This window comes from Panthera pardus, unplaced genomic scaffold (genome assembly GCF_024362965.1).
Source record: "Panthera pardus isolate Hobbes unplaced genomic scaffold, ASM2436296v1 HiC_scaffold_22, whole genome shotgun sequence".
In the NCBI taxonomy this organism is placed as follows: domain Eukaryota; kingdom Metazoa; phylum Chordata; class Mammalia; order Carnivora; family Felidae; genus Panthera; species Panthera pardus.
In genome coordinates, this window is record NW_026526788.1 from 46216142 (window position 1) to 46233988 (window position 17847).

At 49.0% G+C, this 17847-nt stretch overlaps 1 protein-coding gene across 4 annotated transcripts in view; it reads left to right on the forward strand.

Moving 5' to 3' along the window:
- WDFY4 (WDFY family member 4) overlaps nucleotides 1-17847 on the forward strand; it is a 295826-nt gene that overhangs the window by 250681 nt on the left and 27298 nt on the right. For all 4 annotated transcript variants that reach the window (XM_019444889.2, XM_019444887.2, XM_019444885.2 and 1 more), the window contains 5 exons: nucleotides 2486-2528; nucleotides 3676-3795; nucleotides 5796-5913; nucleotides 7935-8044; nucleotides 17248-17401. In XM_019444889.2, the coding sequence (XP_019300434.2) occupies nucleotides 2486-2528; nucleotides 3676-3795; nucleotides 5796-5913; nucleotides 7935-8044; nucleotides 17248-17401 (545 nt within the window). The remainder of the gene's footprint in view (nucleotides 1-2485; nucleotides 2529-3675; nucleotides 3796-5795; nucleotides 5914-7934; nucleotides 8045-17247; nucleotides 17402-17847) is intronic.

The following is a 17847-nucleotide window of genomic DNA, read 5'->3' on the forward strand; positions in this document are numbered from 1 at the left end:
TTTCCTTCTTCCTGCTCCCTGCCCCAACCCCCTGTCAAACTTACACAATACAGTAGCAAGACGAGCAAGCTTGGCCGTACTAACTCCACATCCTTGTAACTCCACTGCCTCAGGAAGGTTCAGCACATGTCCTTTTCAAGGTGGTGACCCTCACTGTCTCCAGCCTGGGCTCTGCCCGTGTTTGCAGCCTTCGAGGCGGCCTGTCTTCCAGAACTAGGATAGGTGGCAGGCTCACAGACTGAGCCAGAGAACCAAATCTTCGCCTGAGCCTTTGCAGCCTAAAGCAATGAATCCGACCATGTTTTGCTTTTGTTCACTGTTATTGTTGTCTGCAGGGATAACATAGACCAAAAAGATGATTTCTCTATGGGGAGTGGGAGAGGAGAGGTAAAGCCCAGCCTGGGAGTTGCTTTCTGTTGATAAAACACCTAGCTAGGAAAGAATTGAATGAAAAGGGTTGGGAAGCCTAAAACGGAGTATATGATGGCCGCGGTGTGTGGTGGGAAGAGGAAGGGGCACTCGGGCAGCCTTGTCCAGAAGGATCCTGGTGCAGTGCATGGGGCTGGAGCAGAGAATTCATGTGGTGTCTGTGGGCACCTGAACGGGACTGAGGAAGAGGGAATGGCCGGAAAGAGGAGACATTATTTGGTTTGCTTTGGTGAAACATCTTGAGCAAGGTCTTGAGAGTACGGGGAGAGTCTAAAGGACACAGAGGGAAGAAGAAATCAGAGCCAGAAAAGGAACCAAGGTTTACCATAGAGGCCAAGGAGCCGGGCTCCACAAACCCCTGCTGTGCAGAAGAAGAGGTGTTTCATGTGGCGAAAGCCTCCTCCCCACGCCCTTCCCAGCTCCGGCCTCCTGTTGCACGTCTAAACTCTTTCCCCCTACATTGGTCAAAATCGTATTTCTTTGGTTCGATTTGTATTTCTTCCTAATTGTATTTGTAGAAACATAAATCAGTCCAGCCTTTTAAGAGGACTATTTGGCAATATGTAGCAAACTTTAAAAAAAAAAAAATGCTCATACTTTTTATCCCAGTAGTATGGCTGCCAAAACTTTCTCTCTTGGGTACACTCACAAAGTATGCAGAGATTTATGTCCAGAAGTGGTCACGGAGAGGTCATGTGTGAGGACAAAGCCCACCACAGAGTCAGGCTCAACCAGTTCTGATCCATGTGTGCAATGGCGTCCTGATGCTGTAGAAATGAATGCCACAGAACAATGCGAGGTGACTCCACAGTGCTGGGAAGCCAGTGACAAGGCGCAAATAAGATTATCCACATATCGTCAATTAAAAAAAATACCAGGGGCGCCTGGGTGGCTCAGTCGGTTAAGCATCGGACTTCAGCTCAGGTCATGATCTCATGGTTTGTGAGTCTGAGCCCTGAATCGGAGCTCAAACAGCTCAGAGCCTGGAGCCTTCTTCAGATTCTGTGTCCCTGACTCTCTCTGCCCCTCCCCCGCTCTCTCTCTCTCTCTCTCTCTCTCTCTCTCTCTCTCAAAAACAAGCACTAAAAAAAATTTTTTTAAATACAGTGGGCATGCCTGGGTGGCTTAGTTGGTTAAGCACCTGACTCTTGATTTTGGCTCAGGTCATAAGCTCATGGTTCGTGAGTTCGGGCCCTGCATAGGGCTCTGCACTGACAATGTGGAGCCTGCTTGAGATCCTCTCTCTCCCTCTTCCTCTGCCCCTCCCCTGCTTGTGTTCTCTCTCTCTCTCTCTCTCTCTCTCTCTCTCTCTCTCTCTCAAAGTAAATAAACTTAAAAAAGCAATGTAAGCAATAGACAGGCATGGGATAAAACTATTCTGGAAACTGTTAACTGTGGCTACTTCTTGAGTGGGAGCAGCAGTGCAGAGACTCTTACATCTTGTGGCCTTCCATATATTATTTTAATTTTTTAATTTTATTGATTTTAACAGAGAGAGAGAATGGGGAGGGGCAGGGAGCGAGGGAGAGGGAGAATCCCAAGCAGGCTCTGCACTGTCAGCACAGAGCCCGATGCAGGTCTTGATCCCACGAACTATGAGATCATGACCTAAGCCGAGATCAAGACTGAGCCACCCAGGTGCCCCTATTATTTGCATTTTTAAAACTATATACATAAGTTATAGTCACATGTCAGTATATAATAATCACATATATTATACTTACATGGGTAAGGAAGGCTGACACGTGCCCATGGGAAATCTAGTGTGGGGTAGCAAGGCCTCTGAGCCTGCTTCTGCATGGCCCTATGACTTCTCCACAGACCACACTAAAGCAGTAGGATATTCTAGCATCACAGCAGAACCAAAGTGACAGGGTGGTGTGGGGGCAAGAAGAACTTAGATAACAATCTTGTTATTATTATCCTGCCAGGAGAGCTGCTGTGTGCCCTGGAAGTCTGTGGCTTTCCTGGCCCCATAGATCCCCAGAAATTGCCACCTCTCCCCTCATCCATGCCTTGAGATATTTGGTCACCACTATTGTTTTCTGTTCCACAGGCGATACCCCGGCTCTGACAGGACCATGCTACAGAGGTGGCAGGTACAGTGACCCCCTTAGAGGACCGGAGGTCTGGGAAAACCCTCTGGGCACGCAAATCAGAAAATAGCTCAGATCCCAGCAGTTGGAGAGACAAAGCAAGCATGTGGATGAATCAGAAGGGGTCTTATTTTCTAATTTATCAAAATGTCCCAAATATTTCCCTCAAAAGATCTCAGTGATCAAAAGCGGTACCTGAGGCTTGGAGTCAGAGCTGGGTAGTGTATGTGTGCATATGTGTGTGTGTGTGTGTGTGTGTGTGTGTGTGTGCATGTACACATGTCCCATGTGCACGCACACGCTCCACCCATGCAGATATACACATATGTGTAAATGGACACAATCTAGAGGGGCACACACGTTCACTTCTTGTTCTGAGAAGACACATGTGATTCCCAGCTTGAATGGACTCACATTTGGCCTCTGGTTCTCGTGAAAGGCAGGGGCCTCAAGAAGGCCAGTCCTAGACATCATGTGGCAACAAGAAGTGAATGCTTGGTCACTCCTGTCCAAAACCCTTTTCCAACGAGAGGGTCAAGAGAGACTACAGAATGCGGGTCCCAAATAAGAGGTGGGTGGTTCATTCACCCATTGGCCTTGGTAAAGTTTTCCCAAATACAGTCCCTGATTCCACCTTGACTGTACGTTTTAAGGCCCTAAAAATGAGTGTTATCCCAATAGGCAGGGACAGAACAGAAAGTCTTCTTCCCAGAGGAAGACCGATCATTCAGCCTCTCAGCGAGGGCTTCTTTCTCTGTGACCGCAAGGTCCCCTCAGCTAATTTTTTTAAATCATAAAAAGGCCAGCAGTAAGTTTACCCACAGCATCTGTGCTCTTGTTTTAATCAACTTTTGAGTTTCACACCCAACAGTTAACTGAAAAGATGGCTTTATCCTGGGCTAGCGACTGCTGAGCTATATATTTTTTTTCTGGTTGACTTTGCTTCCTGAGTATATTCGCTTCAGTTCCCTTTGCAATTAGCACAGTCTCTAGGATCGGGCCTGGCTTGTGCACGGGGAGCAGTGGACATGTGTGCTGCCTGCTCTCACCCACACAGTGAGGGCTGCAGAAGACTAGGGATTGACCTCCCGTGGCCCTTAGGAAGATGCCAATCGTGTTTGCTTTATCTCTTCTTCGTCTCTTCTGGTAGAAAAGGGACATCAGCAATTTTGAGTATCTCATGCACCTCAACACCATGGCTGGAAGGACCTACAATGACTATATGCAGTATCCCGTGTTTCCCTGGGTCCTGGCCGACTACACCTCACAGGTACAGTATTCACATGGATGCTGTTCAAATGTCCTGAGGCTTTCTGACCGTGAAGACCAGAGCATACTAAATCAGCACGCAGAGCCCCCACTGCAAGGTTCAGTCCACCTGGCCCTGAGGGCTGCTCTGTGCTCGGCCCCTCACCCCAGAGGAGGCCTTTGGAATCTGGCTGCTTGGGTTTCTGTCCAGCCCCACCTGTGGGAAGGTGACCCCACATATGGGATGATCAACATGATGAGGACAGTTGCTAACATGTGCCCCAGAGGGCTTCCTGGCTGACTCACTGCTATCAAGGCAACTGATCCCCACCTGCTGAGACACTGCCATGGACCAACTCTAGTCCTTCAAGGGCAGTAGGCCATGGAACTTGTTCCTTGAATCAACATGTGTATTTGGGCGGGGGTGGGGGGCGCGGGTAGAGGAGTGGAGAGAGACAGAGAGAGACCCAAAGAGAAGAAATCACTGCCCAGTAGCCCGACCTCAGCAACTGAGATGTTGGTATGTAGATTTCACCCAGGATCTAGACTGAGACACAAAGGGTTGGGTAAGGCTGATGGCAATACCAGATAATTTCTGCTTCGGGCCTGTGTCCCTGGACCTCAGCAGGCAAGGGAGGGGAGGAGGACAGCTCGCATAGCTGGGCCAAGGTGATGTTGCTGGGAACGACCTGGCGATGAAGCTCTGTCCCAACCAGCTGAGCTCTGGCCAGAAGGTTGTAGTGTCTAAAGCACAGAAGGTGGCTGGGTCCTGTTCAGGCAAGCCCTGGCCAGTCCTGCCTAGGGGTGTTTGGATGGCTGATAGCCAGGCTTTGGGAGAGGGAGCCTCAGTCTTTTATGACCTCCCATTCCCGCTTAAGACACTTAACACAAAACTTTTCTCACCAGCCATATGTTGCCTTTTATTTCCCTAATGATCCACTTGGGGCTGAGGTATTTCAAAAATGAAACATGCAAACCCCAGCTTTAACTCACATGTTGCAAAGTGGGGGTTTACGAGCTCCTTTTGTTTAGCCCCAAATTTTGATTACTTACCCATATTTAATAATTGGGAGGTTTCTCCTAAAAAATCTGGATTTACACTATCTTTTGGAGAATCTGGAGATCTAGTGGCTATGAACCCCCATTCTGTCCTGGCAAAATCAGCAGTCACTGGGCATGGGTCTCCACATGTGCCATCTATCTGTCATAGGGGTCTGAGAAGTGCCTGCTTCGCTTTGCCCCCCACCCCCTGGCTCTGCAGGTGTGAGATGGGGACTGGCCCTGCCTCCCTAGGGGGACTGCAGGTTCAAAGAACACTGCAGCTTCAAAGAAACACCTTCCTCCCTAGGGGGACTGCAGGTTCAAAGAAACACTTTCTATAAGACATGCAAATCCTGGGGAATGCATAGCTCCTCTCCTAACACATAGAACACCTCTGCTGAAAGCAAACATCTCCAAGGACACCTAGCCTTAAAAACTTCAGGTCTCCACTGCTGTGTATTATATTCCCTGGGGCAGGGGAAGGGACGACATTTCACTACCCGGAAGGGAGTGGGCTCTGGAAGAAATGAGGCCGTTCCTCACATCTCCTCCCCAAATGAGGACTTCTAACTTCCTAGAGAATCCATTTGATTCTAAGGAAGGACCGTGAACTACGGAAGCATCCTGCTCTCCTGTGAGGGCTGGAGCCAAGGGATACATAGACAACAGGGATTCTTTTGAAAGTCTCTTTTCAGTCACTGGTGGCGATGTTCTGATTTGGGTCAACTTGGAACAGGTTCAGTGTGAACTCAATCTTCCCCTCCTCTTATTTTCCATCTCTCCCCTATTAAGTCTTTGTGGATCACTGGCTCTGGGGCCATAAAACCCCAGCACGCCTGCTAATCACCAGAGGGGGGCCAGACCAAACGACAATAAACCAATAAAGAGAACTATAAAACTAAAGAGCGTGGCTCCTGAAGTCTCGCTGGGTCACAAGAGGGCCTGAGGGGAGTTAACTCCAGCCATACATCTGCCTTCTAGACATTGAACTTGACGAATCCCAAGACTTTCCGCGATCTCTCAAGGCCCATGGGGGCTCAGACCAAGGAAAGGAAGCTGAAATTTATCCAGAGGTTTAAAGAAGTTGAGAAAACTGAAGGTGGGTAGATCCCAGCTTGACTTTTTTCTGCAGTGTTTTTCATCTGAATGCTCTGAAATGATCCTTGGTAACTATTTAGGCTGTCCCTTAGCCTGGAAACAATTATGTTAGGCTAGAGAACAGCACAAATCCACTGGCCTGCACCCGGGCTGTGTGGAAGAATCACCTGGACCTGGGGGTGGGGAGTGTTAAAAATACTGATGTCTGGGCCCCAGCTCTAAAAATTCTGGTGAGGTGCAGCCGGGACTGAGAACTGCTGTGCTGAGAGCTGATACCTCCATACCCAGGGGCCAGCAGAGGCAGAGGGAGGTAGCATTCATTCAGCACTTTCTATATTCCTGGCACAGGCCAGCCTACGTGCAGAAATACAATGGCCCATTTCAAAGAGAAAGGAATTGAAACTTGGAGAGTTCAGGCAATGAGTTCAAGATCACAGCTTCTAAATGGCAGAGCCTGTATCTAGGCTCCAGAACCTAGTTCCCAAACTTTGTTCATCTGCATATCACCTTTACAATTTTTAAATTTTTTTTTTAATGTTTATTTATTTTTGAGACAGAGACAGAGCATGAATGGGGGAGGGTCAGAGAGAGGGAAACACAGAATCTGAAGCAGGCTCCCGGCTCCAAGCTGTCAGCACAGAGCCCGACACGAGGCTCGAACTCATGGGCCGCTAGATCATGACCTGAGCCGAAGTCGGACGCTTAACGGACTGAGCCACCCAGGCGCCCCCACCTTTACAATTTTTGCCACATTCACATGCGTCTGGAACTCCTATTGCCTTAATTTTTTTCCTTAGACCTATTCACTTCTTAAACTTCAATGAATATGTAGTTTTTAAGTTTATTTATTGAGAGAGAGAGAGAGAGAGAGTGTGTGTGTGTGTGTGTGTGTGTGTGTGTGTGTGTATCAGAGAGAGAATCCCAAACAGGCATAGAGCCCGATGCAGGGCTTGAACTCACCAACTGTGAGATTATGACCTAAGCTGAAATCAAGAGTCGGACGCTTAACTGACTGAGCCACCCAGGAGCCCTGAATGTATTTTAAAAATAAATTTTTCTACCATGCATTTGATGCTAGCTACATTGGTTTGGTCAAATGCTTTGCAATAAATGTGTAATTTAAAATAAGAAGCAGCCATCCAGGAACCATGACAAGTTCCCTTGGGACCCAGAGGTGGCATACTTTGGAAAGGCTTATGGCCCAGAGGCCCTGTTTTTAGTGAGCAATTCTCAGCAGGAGAGGGAGGCTCCTGCTGCATCCTGCACAGCCCGTGGAGGCCTGCCTGGGACCCCTGCTCCGCATGGGACTGGCTCTCAGACTTGCTGGGGGCAGACGGGAGGATGTGGAAGGTTGGGCAAGCCCTTCTTGCCCTGCTGTTCCTCCGACTGCCAGGTGTCGCTGAGTTGTTTCCACAGAAGCAGGCCAGGAGAGTACTCTATCCCACTGGCTTTGGCCCCGTTCTCTCCCATCTCACTCTGGGTGTGCATTTGAGCTGCCCTTTGGGTTTGGGACCTCGTACCAGTTCCTGCAACCACCTCCCAGACAACTGTGACTTAGGGAACTCCTGCTTGGCACAAGGGAGGGCTTCAGGCCAGGCCTGGGGCTGGAAGCAAGATGACTGCGCAGTCATTGTAGGGAGCTGGTTCAGGCCTTTGCTGGTTGTGCTGCTGGGATCGTAGGCTTTCTAGGTACCCCTTAAGTCAGAAGACCAATGCACTGTCTCCCCATGAATCCTGACTACTGCCTTCCCAGAGCCTGGCTCTGCCCACATTCTTGAGAGTAGAACACTGAGGTCTTGAGGGGTGCAGCTGAGGGTCTTGAATGTGCTTTTCACCATGGGTGGCTCCTGGCCAAATTATAATGACATCTGTGAGCAGAACCAAGGCTCCACTGGCCTGCAGGTGCTCTCTTGAGCAGGGCTTATGCTCGCTGCTCATGCCTGAGCACTGTAGAGCCTGTGTGTCTGTAGTCGGCCCCAGTCCAGGTGAGAAATCCATCCCAGGCATGTCCTTTCATTGCAGGAGACATGACCGCCCAGTGTCACTACTACACTCACTACTCCTCGGCCATCATTGTCGCCTCCTACCTGGTCCGGATGCCACCCTATACCCAGGCCTTCTGCTCTCTGCAGGTGAGTTCCTCTACTCACCCCCCCCCCAACACACACACGCACACACACACGCACACGCACACACCTATATCTCACCGACTAAGAGCTGGGCTTGGGTGAAATAGGGATCTCCCTGGTACAAATCCAGTCTTCAGCCAGTGACTCCCACTTGATGCTGGCTCCAGGATTCTGGACGGTCCAACCAAGGCAGGCTGCTCATTATCAGTGACACCTGCAATGTCTGCCCAGTAGTCTTGCAAAAAGACTCTAAAAATAAGGAATGAGAGATATGGGCAAAAACATACTTAACATAAGTAGGTTTTAGTGGAAAAGGAAGAGCAGAAAGCTTGAGGACTTCCTTGAAGGTAGGTGGTCAAAACTCGGAAAAAGAAACACAAAGAAGGGAGAGTGAAAAGAATATCACTGTGACATCAGAATGCAGACAGCTATGCTAAGTACAGGTTGAAAGGCTTAAAAGGACAAAGCATTTGAATAAGGAGTAGCTGAACCAGAGAGAAACTAACCAACTTACCCACCCATAAACTAATAGATCATTCATCATGCCAGCTTAGGGTTGCCAGACTTCACAAATAAAAATACAGGATGCCCAGGTCAATTCGAATTTCAGATAAAGTGACTCCTACTAAAAAAATTATTTGTTGTTTATCTGCAATTTAAATATATATCTGGGCCTCCTTGTGTTTTCCTTGGTGGCCCTGTACACCGTGAGGTGAGCAAGTCTGGCTCTCGGTGGGTGGTGCTGTCCAAGGCAGGTGGGATTGCTGGGACAGAGTCCTTTGCAGGCAGCTGAGAAGTTTATTTTCTCCCTTTCCCTTCTGACCTTATCACTGGGATCCTGCTTCCCAGGTTGTCCCAGGGGCACAGTTTTTGACTGGGGAGAGCCACTGGGTAGCCCAGCTGCAGCCAGTTGGCTCAGTCAACTCCAAAGTGAATGCAGCACACAGCCCAAGTGTAAAGCCTCACCTGCTCCGGGCCTTACAAGTGTCCTATGGAGAGGAAGGCTCGAGCCATGGTGGGCAGCAGGCCACTGAAAATGCACAGGCTTACTCCGATAGCAAAGTTCATCAGAGAGAAACCACGAGTATTCCAGGAACTGTGGTTTTTGGTCTGACCTCACCAACAAGGTCGCTCTTGTGCTCAGGTGACCTTGCCCCTGAGAGACCAAAGGCTACCTTGGGTCAGCACTGAATCTAACTCCTGAGCCCCGGGCAGGAACGGGTTAGGCAAGGTCAAGGTGATTTCTCCCATAAGGAGCAAAATCCCTCCTGTCTGGTTTGTTGGCTCAGTGTTCGTTCTCCTTAAAGGCATGGATTGTCTAGACATTGTATAACCTCCTCTCCCTGGAAATTCACTCAAAAATAATAAGTGTGCTTCCCCTGAGCCTTTCTCAGGCAACAAGCATTTTAAGTAAGTTTGGTTTGGAGAACAAACGGTCCCAGAGCTCTAGCCCATGCCAGGAATCCCATCCAGATGTTGCTCATTAATCCACAAGAAGCAATGATCACTGTCGATGATGATGGTGATGCATGCCCTTACGGCGTTCCCTCCAGGCAGTTCTGGATGCTTTAAAAGCTTTCTTTTGTCCCTTCAGCCTAATGCGCTAAATCCCCATCCCTACCTGTTACTAAGGGTCCTTTCAATGGAGAGGGGGCACAGTGAAATAGAAAAGGTGTCAGCTCTAAGATTTATACGCCAGCTCTACTGCTTAACAGATACAGAATCTTCTGCAAGTTATTTTACCCCTGAAAATGAGGGTTAATTATGCACAGCTCCCTGAGCAGTTGAGATTGAATAAGGAAATGGGGGTAAACCCCCTAGCTCAGGGCCTGACACTACGTAGGTGATCAATCACTGTTACTTCCCTTCTTCTCCCTGCAATCAGCCAGATGTAGTGTGAGCAAGCCTGAACTTGTTCAAGCTGGTCCCCTCTGGGCTAAGCTAACTCAAGACAGTCTGGACCACATAGAAGCATTCGGAGATGGCATGAGCCAGGTGAAACAGGTGTGCTGCGAACCCACAAAGATACTGGGTTAAGACCACTTTGAAGTTAGTCACGACTAGTTTGACTTTTTTTAAAAAAAAAGGTTTTTTTTTAATGTTCATTTATTTTTGAGGCAAGAGAGACAGAGCATGAGCAGGGGAGGGACAGAGAGAGAGGGAGAAACAGAATCCATAGCAGGCTCCAGGCTCTGAGCTGTCAGCACAGAGCCCGACGCGGGGCTCGAACTCCTCAATCGCGAAATCATGACCTGAACCAAAGTCAGGGCCGACTGAGCCACCCAGGTGCCCCTAGTTTGACCTTTTTAAGCTGATTTGGTCCGTTGGTGACCATATCAAACCGGTTTGAGATGGTCTAAACCAGTGCAAGATAGAACGGATTTTATATGCTTTTGGGTGGCACACATGTAGCCATGTTAGTTTCAGCCCTTTGACTCTTGCGTTGAAGTCCGATGTGAATCCCGGTTTTTCCTGGTTCAAATCTATCTGTGGCATGTTGGCCCATGTGAGTTGAAATCATTTAGGTTCTCCATGTGTGCTACTTTTAACTGACTCTTCTAGTGGGTCATAAGAAGAACCCACCATCTGCTTTTTCCTTAGAATAAAAGACCAATTTTAGCTCCCAAGGGAATGAGTGGAAGGCTACATCTGGGGGGGGGGGTGCACCTGGTTCTCCTTTGGGAATCTTAGGGCCTTCACAGACCTCCTTAGGAATGTTCTAGCATCTTCCTGAAGTCCAGCTCTTTCCTCTGGCCCACCCTGCCTCCTAGGGACAGGCTCATTTCTTCTCAAGAGACCTTTGTTCCACCCCTGTGTAGTGACAAGTAAACGAGCCTGATCATATTCTCAGTGACTTAGACCTCCATCCCCAGCATGGACCATGGGGTAGGGAAGACTACGAAAGGTGGAGAAGGTGCAGAATCCAGGCACGATTCTTTGTTTATTTATCTGGAGGGCAGGGAACCAAGGATGTTGGACGTTTCCAGAGCCAGGTGAACATACAAAAGTCAGTATGAGAAGGTGCATGCTTCCCCCTTATGCATTAGGCCAACTCTGCCTCTTCCTAGTAGCATGAATAAGCCAGAGTGGCTTGCTTGCCCGCTTGATGGCTTGGCGAGGGTAGCACTCTGGCGTGGGGAGCCATGTGTCCACGCGCTGCCCCCAGTGCGGGCTGGTGCACTATCAAGGGGCAAATGCAGCGTGTTCCTTGGGCTCCGTGTCCTGCCCCCTGAGCGGGGCTGTGGGCAGAGGCAAGGGCCCTCCCGCACAGCCTAGAACTGCCGTGCAGCATATTCTGATCCCCGAAGGTGAGGGGTGCTTTGTTCCCTTCATGTTTACGTCTCACTGACTTTGGGCTGGCCTTGGACTCGATGCCTTCCTCACTGTTGCTGTGTTTGGTTTTCTGCCTCAAACTCGGTATTCCAATGCTAGAGTCTTACGATCCAGAAAATACGGCAGATGGGTGGTACAACGGGAGCCGGTGCCGCAAGCCAGTTGTGTGCTGCTGACCCCACTCCCTTGCAGGTATGACGCCGCTGTCTGCCAGAGCTGGGGGCTTGGCTCCTGGGATGCTGTCATTCTCGGGCGCCTCACCCACCTGGCGCCCGTGCCCATGAGCCTCCGACAGTCGAGCAAGCAGGAGGCCAGGCCGCCGCCACGGCCATGCCCTGTTCATGCCCTGACGAGAGTGCAGGTTGCGCTGGGGCCGAGATGAGGCCAGCCCGGGCAGGGCAGAGCAAGGCAGCCACGCCCCAGCGAGGGCACAGTGGCCCCGCTGCTGCTGCTGTTACATTTAATAAGAAACTGAAATAAAGTGCTGTGTTAATTAAGTCACAGCCCGTGTGAAGGCAGCTGTTACCAGCGGTGGGGAAGGGTTTTCTGAACCACCTGAGGCGAGATGGCTGGTGTTTGTGGAAGACATATGCTAACTGCAGAGAGAACAGAGAACCGCCCGGGAGCAACACCTGGGAACTCCGTGGGTGCAGGGCCGTGGGTCCGGGTGCACTTGTGTCCAAAAAAAGGTGTAATTATCATTATACTGACCTAACAAGGAGCATCAGAAAGGGCACATGTAATAGAGACAGGCAGACCTGGGGCAAAGTCCTGGCTCTGGAACTTTCTAATTGGTAGTGTTGAATAACTGATCCTCTGTCCCCCACTCCTTTAAAATAACCTCTGACATGGTAGGTGCTGGCGATTAGGGGAGATACAGCGGGGGAACCCTTTGGCTGTTTCTTTCTTTTTTTTTTGATATTTATTTATTGAGAGAGAGGGCACAGGCGGGAGAAGAGCAGAGAAAGAGGGAGACACAGAATCCGAAGCAGGCTCCAGGCTCTGAGCTGTCAGCACAGAGCCCGATGTGGGGCTCCAACCCACAAGCCATGAGATCATGACCTGAGCTGAAGGTGGACGCTTAACTGACTGAGCCACCCAGGCGCCCCCCATTTGGCTGTTTCTAAGTGCTTTGTATATGTCCACCCTCGTCCCTGTAAGAGTAGGCAGCAGGTTTTTCAAAATGCCTTTGTGGGTTTTGTTTATTGAGTAAAGAGCCACATCCTACAGGAAGAAAAGCTAATGGCTTCTCTGGGGTCAGCCCACCCGCAGTCAAGAGCAAGGCTGATGAGGCAGCCCAGCTGGTACACAGGCTTTCCAAATTCTCTGCCAGACCTATAGCTCAGCTCACTGAGTGGGGTGTTAGAGACTGGCATCTTCCTCTTTTTTTGTTGTTAAAGTTTATTTCTTTTTGAGAGAGAAAGAGGGACAGCACAAGTGGGGGAGGGGCAGAGCGAGAGGGAGACACAGAATCTGAAGCAGGCTCCACATTGTCAGCACAGAGCCTGTCGTGGGGCTCGAACTCATGAACTGTGAGATCATGACCTGAGCCTGACCTGAGCATAAACTGAATGAGCCACCCAGGCACCCCAAGCCTGGCATTTTTCTGAAGCAGCCTGCAGAAGGTCAAGCCCAGCTCTCTCTCAACTGCACACATTCACCCCTGCATTTCTTTGGAGGTGGTGGTGTCTCCAAATTGCCCTGATGATGTTCTTGCTCTTTTCCTCCTGCCCCTGTCCCAGGACCCCACCCCTCCTCACTTTCCCCTATATCCCACCTTCTGCTTCCAATAACTTTTACAGTCTTTTTCTTCTTCTTTTGAGCCCCTGGTTACCTTCCCCAAGCACACTGAGGTCAGGGCCCAAGCCCAGGATTGCTCCTTTGTTCCTAGTCTGTGAAGGGAAAGGGGTGTAGGGGTGGGGCTCTGTGAGCATCTCTTCCTGTGTCCCTGGCCCTGTGGGAGGCACCTCACACACACATACGCACACTCACACTCATGTGCTCACACATACATATCTTCACAACTATAACAGTCACCCAAGGTTGTGGAGAAGAGTGTGGTAGACATTAAGACTTTGAAAAACTCACTTCTGTGGGGTGCCTGGGTGGTTCAGTCAGTTGTGTCCAACCCTTAATTTCGTCTTAGGTCATGATCCCAGGGTCATGGGATCGATCCCCATGTTGGCTTCCATTTGGGACACGGAGCCTATTTGGGATTCTCTCTCTCTCTCTCTCTCTCTCTCTCTCTCTCTCTCTCTCCATAATATAGATAACATGAGATGAGATGAGATGAGATGAGATGAGATGAGATGAGATGAGATGAGATGAGATGAGATAAGATAAACTCGCTGGTGTTCATAGTGTAAGTAATGCTGAAATTCCAGGCAAGTCCGCCTGGTTCCACAGCTAGGGTGCTCTCTTCTCTTGCTGCACACTGCCCCTTTGATGGACAAAGGACAGCTGCTTAGATCAACTGATGTGCACACAGCGTCCTGTAAGTGATTTGTTTACATGGGACACTTTTAAATTACTGGAAAGGACATCTGTCACAAGAATGGGTTGTCAGCCAGCTCATAAAACCAATCCCATCATTTGGATGTGGCAGTGGGTTGATTTGGGTCAGTCCCATGGAAGAAAGGAAGAATAGACTTTCTATCATGTACAAATACCCCTGTGTAAGTATCCTTGAGTGCATGTAATTGCTGAACTTCCTGAGGGTGTTGGTCAAGAGTTGAATGGTTATTTTGCAACAGAGTTTCCCTATGCAGACTGGAGAATTTAAGAATGTAGCTATTGAAATGCTTACCCTGGGACACAGGTGCACACAGACTTCCTGGTCTCACACACAAGGAACACTCCTTTCAAGACTGTTTCCAGTTTTAATAGACATATCATAATCATGGACTTCTAATTTTAAATCATGTCCATTTCCAGCAGAAGTCCTTATTGTTCCTTTCTCTCCCCATTATTTTGTTTTTGATTTTGATTCGTCCTGGGTAGCAAAATTTTGCACCTCTTGACGTATTTTAATTGAGGAAAGATACCTAGGGTGATATTATTTTTGAGCCCTTTAAATATTTAGAATATCTTTCTGGCATCTTCATGAAGGAGTGATATCAGTTGGACATAAAATCCAAAGCCTGTAACTTTTGCCTCCGAAATCTCCAGCCTTGGCTGCCTTGCCTTCTAGCTTTAAAGTCACATGGGAAAAGTCTTCTGCCAATGTTAGAGGTTGTTCCTTCATAGATAATTATAATCTTACTATTGTTTTTTTCAGTATGTTGGATACACATAGGATTCATTGTTCTTGATATTCAAGAGTATCTGCAGAATCGATTTAGGAGCAAATCTTGGCACAGTAATTCTCTCTCATTCTTTTGTTTCCATCCAATCTCTAGACTTAATTTTGTTGTGGTTTTATTTTATTTTGTTTTGGGCTTTCCTGATGGCGGCACTCTGTAGAACTTCATGGTGCCTCTCTGCCTCGCTGCTTCTCTCCCTTCCTTTTTGCTACCTTCTCTTCCTTTTCTCCTTCCTTCCTTTCCTGAAAGTCTAGTCCTGGCTGGGACTCATTGCTGGAAGCCACCAGAGTTTGTATCAACCCACAGACTTATAGTACAAGAAACAAAGCAGCTGTACTTTTTCTTCTAGGGAATTTGGCATTTCTTTTGTATTGCAGAGGGGAGAAAACCCATTAATTTTGAAACAAATGTATGCAAATGCATTTATTAATATAGGAAATAGGAAAATCAGTTATTGCTTCCTTTATAAATAATACAGGCTTAAGTTTTAAAGATATTACTTTTGCTAAAATGCATTAGACAGCTGTGAAAAAAATAACATTTTTCTTTGTGGTAATATCTTTAACCAGATTTGTAGCACTAACAATATTTCCTATGTATATATTATTTTTATTTAATACAGGTAATCTTTTTATTACCAAATCATATTGTTTCTCAGGAGATTACCATCAGCACTCATAAAAGCTGCAAAAGGAATACAGGAGGACGAGAAGGCATCAATCTCCTGCAGATGTTAAGACTCGGGCTGCAGATTAAATATACGAAGCTCTTAATATGTTTCAATGAGCGACTTGTTAGGTGCAGATTTATTTAAAAGCTCTCCCCCTATTTTGTTTCCATTTCAATTTGAATCTGATGGTGGGCACCATCCCCTAACGTCCACCAAGAGCAAAGTGACCTTGGAGAAAAGCCATATCCTGAAGCTGCCCAGGTACCGTGTTCAATTGTGACTCCAGGGGCAACTGGCTTTCTCGGTGTCCCTGTCCATGTGCAGAGAATGACCCATGGATCTCAATGGATCCTCAGGTATGACTCGGAAAACCGATCAGACCACCAAGATGCCCAAGTGTGGCCTGCTTCAGGCATGTGGCAGACTGTCCCTTTGCAGAAGGAGCTGAGACCCCTTGCCCCACACGTCGTAGATCACGTTTGCCCCAGACCCAGGGATTCCCCCAATAAACTGGCACAAGGGCAAAGAAAGTATATCCTCTGGTGTTGCATCCATGGGTTTGACCTGGTTCTGCCATTCATTGCTTTGATAGCCTTGGGAAAACCAGTAAACTTTCAGGAGTCTCAGTTTTCTGGTCTGCAAAATGGAAGTACAATTCCTTCCTCATACACCTGCTATGAAGATTAAGAACCATCCTCTCTGTTTGTATAAAGGACCTAACATAGAGTAGACTTGCCAAGAGAAAGCTTTGGCCCGTCTTTACCCTTCATCCACTGCTGTAGCTGCTTACCCAAAAGCTTCCCTAGGTAAATGCTGACAAGAAACCTCAGCCTCTGAAAAGTGAAGGGACCTGATGGGGGCACAGGAGGGCACCGTCCTTCTGGGTTCTACCCGTTTGTTCTTGGGCCACAAGAACTCTGTAGAAGTTGGCAGAAGGAGGAGGAGTTCTGGTTGAACAAAGGCCCAGCTTGATGGGGACAAGTGAACTATTCAGTCCCAGGTAGGTGTTTTTGGGGTGACCCTAAACTTCAGGAGACATAAAGCCTGGACGTTCTTCCTCTTCCCAGCCCCAAGGCCACCTGGTAAATAAGGGTAACATCAACTAAAGAGATTTAATGATTCAGGTGAGAAGAGCAGGGAATCCAAGGAAAGAATTTGCTTTAAGTCTTCCTGGTCCAATGCTAGTTTCCAAGACCGGGATGCTTCAGGCCACCTGTGGAAATGGGCCTTGGAACCAGGGCTGGCCGTGGAGAGCATACAGACATCTTGACTTCACGGACTGGCTTCCTGTCTCTGGGAGGCTAGTGGTGTGCTTCCAGCTCTTCATCCTCAGACCTGTTGTCTCTTGTTGGGCTGCTCTGTTAGATGTCAGCCGGGCCCTGACCTAGCCTGCTTTCTTCTGCTTCTGCTCCTGGCCTTGGCCTTGCCTCTCTGCCCGGAACACTCTGCCGTCTTCTCTCTCACCAGGCTTGCAAACTCACCAGGGGCCAGCTCCTCCAGGAACCTTGGAATCCCCACGTGGTATGGCTGGCCCCCTCTCTGGGGTGTAGTGGGGTCTTTGTATCCTGTCTGTGCCTGATTCAGAATGGGCCCTTTGCAAATGTGGGGAATGGGCAGAGGTAAGACCCCGGTTTTCCTGTCTCTGATCTGAGCCCAGCTCTGAGGAAGCCCGTTGTGCAAGGGTCCGGAGAATGGCTGAGTGAATAGATGCACGATGAACCCATGGCACGCATGCAAGGATGGTTGAACAAACATGTATGAACGTGAAAGGAAAGAAAGCTCCCATGGCGGAACCTGTGCCTCAGTGGCAGAGCAGACGAGTGAGGCACACACAGGCGGTGCCCACACAGTCTGAGTTCTCACTGCACACCAGCGATCACGTTGGCCCCTTTTCCTCGCAGGGTGGAAGCTTTGATGTGGCAGACAGAATGTTCCACAGCGTACAGAACGCGTGGGAGTCGGCCTCCAGAGAGAACATGAGTGACGTCAGGGAGCTGACTCCAGAGTTCTTCTACCTCCCCGAGTTCCTAGTCAACTGCAATGCTGTGGAGTTCGGTGAGTGGAGGCTGGGGTGTGGCCAGGGTGGGCTGGGCAGTGCAGGGATCGCTCCCCTGAAGCTCATCAGTAATGACTAATTTCATCAATATCTTTGCTGAGCAACTAGACGAACAGGTCCTGCACCAGACCAGCGTGGTTGTTGTGAGGTCTCCCCTCCATGGCAGCACTCAGAGGCGAGGTGGGAACCAAGGAAGGACTCTGGGCCCCAGGCTGCTCTGAGCCCCAGCCCCACTCACGATCCTTCCTGTGGGCTGTCCCCAGGCCTCAGGCTACAGTGAGATGCCCTGCTAACAGCCAGTTCTAGCACTGCCCTACTACGTGACCTTGGGCAAGCCTCCACCCCTCTGTGGCCCTGTTTTCCTCCATGGCCCACAAATGGGTTACCCTGGACTCCGTGAGTTGGACCCAGAGAAGCTGGGCCTCCTGGGACAGATTTCTTGCTA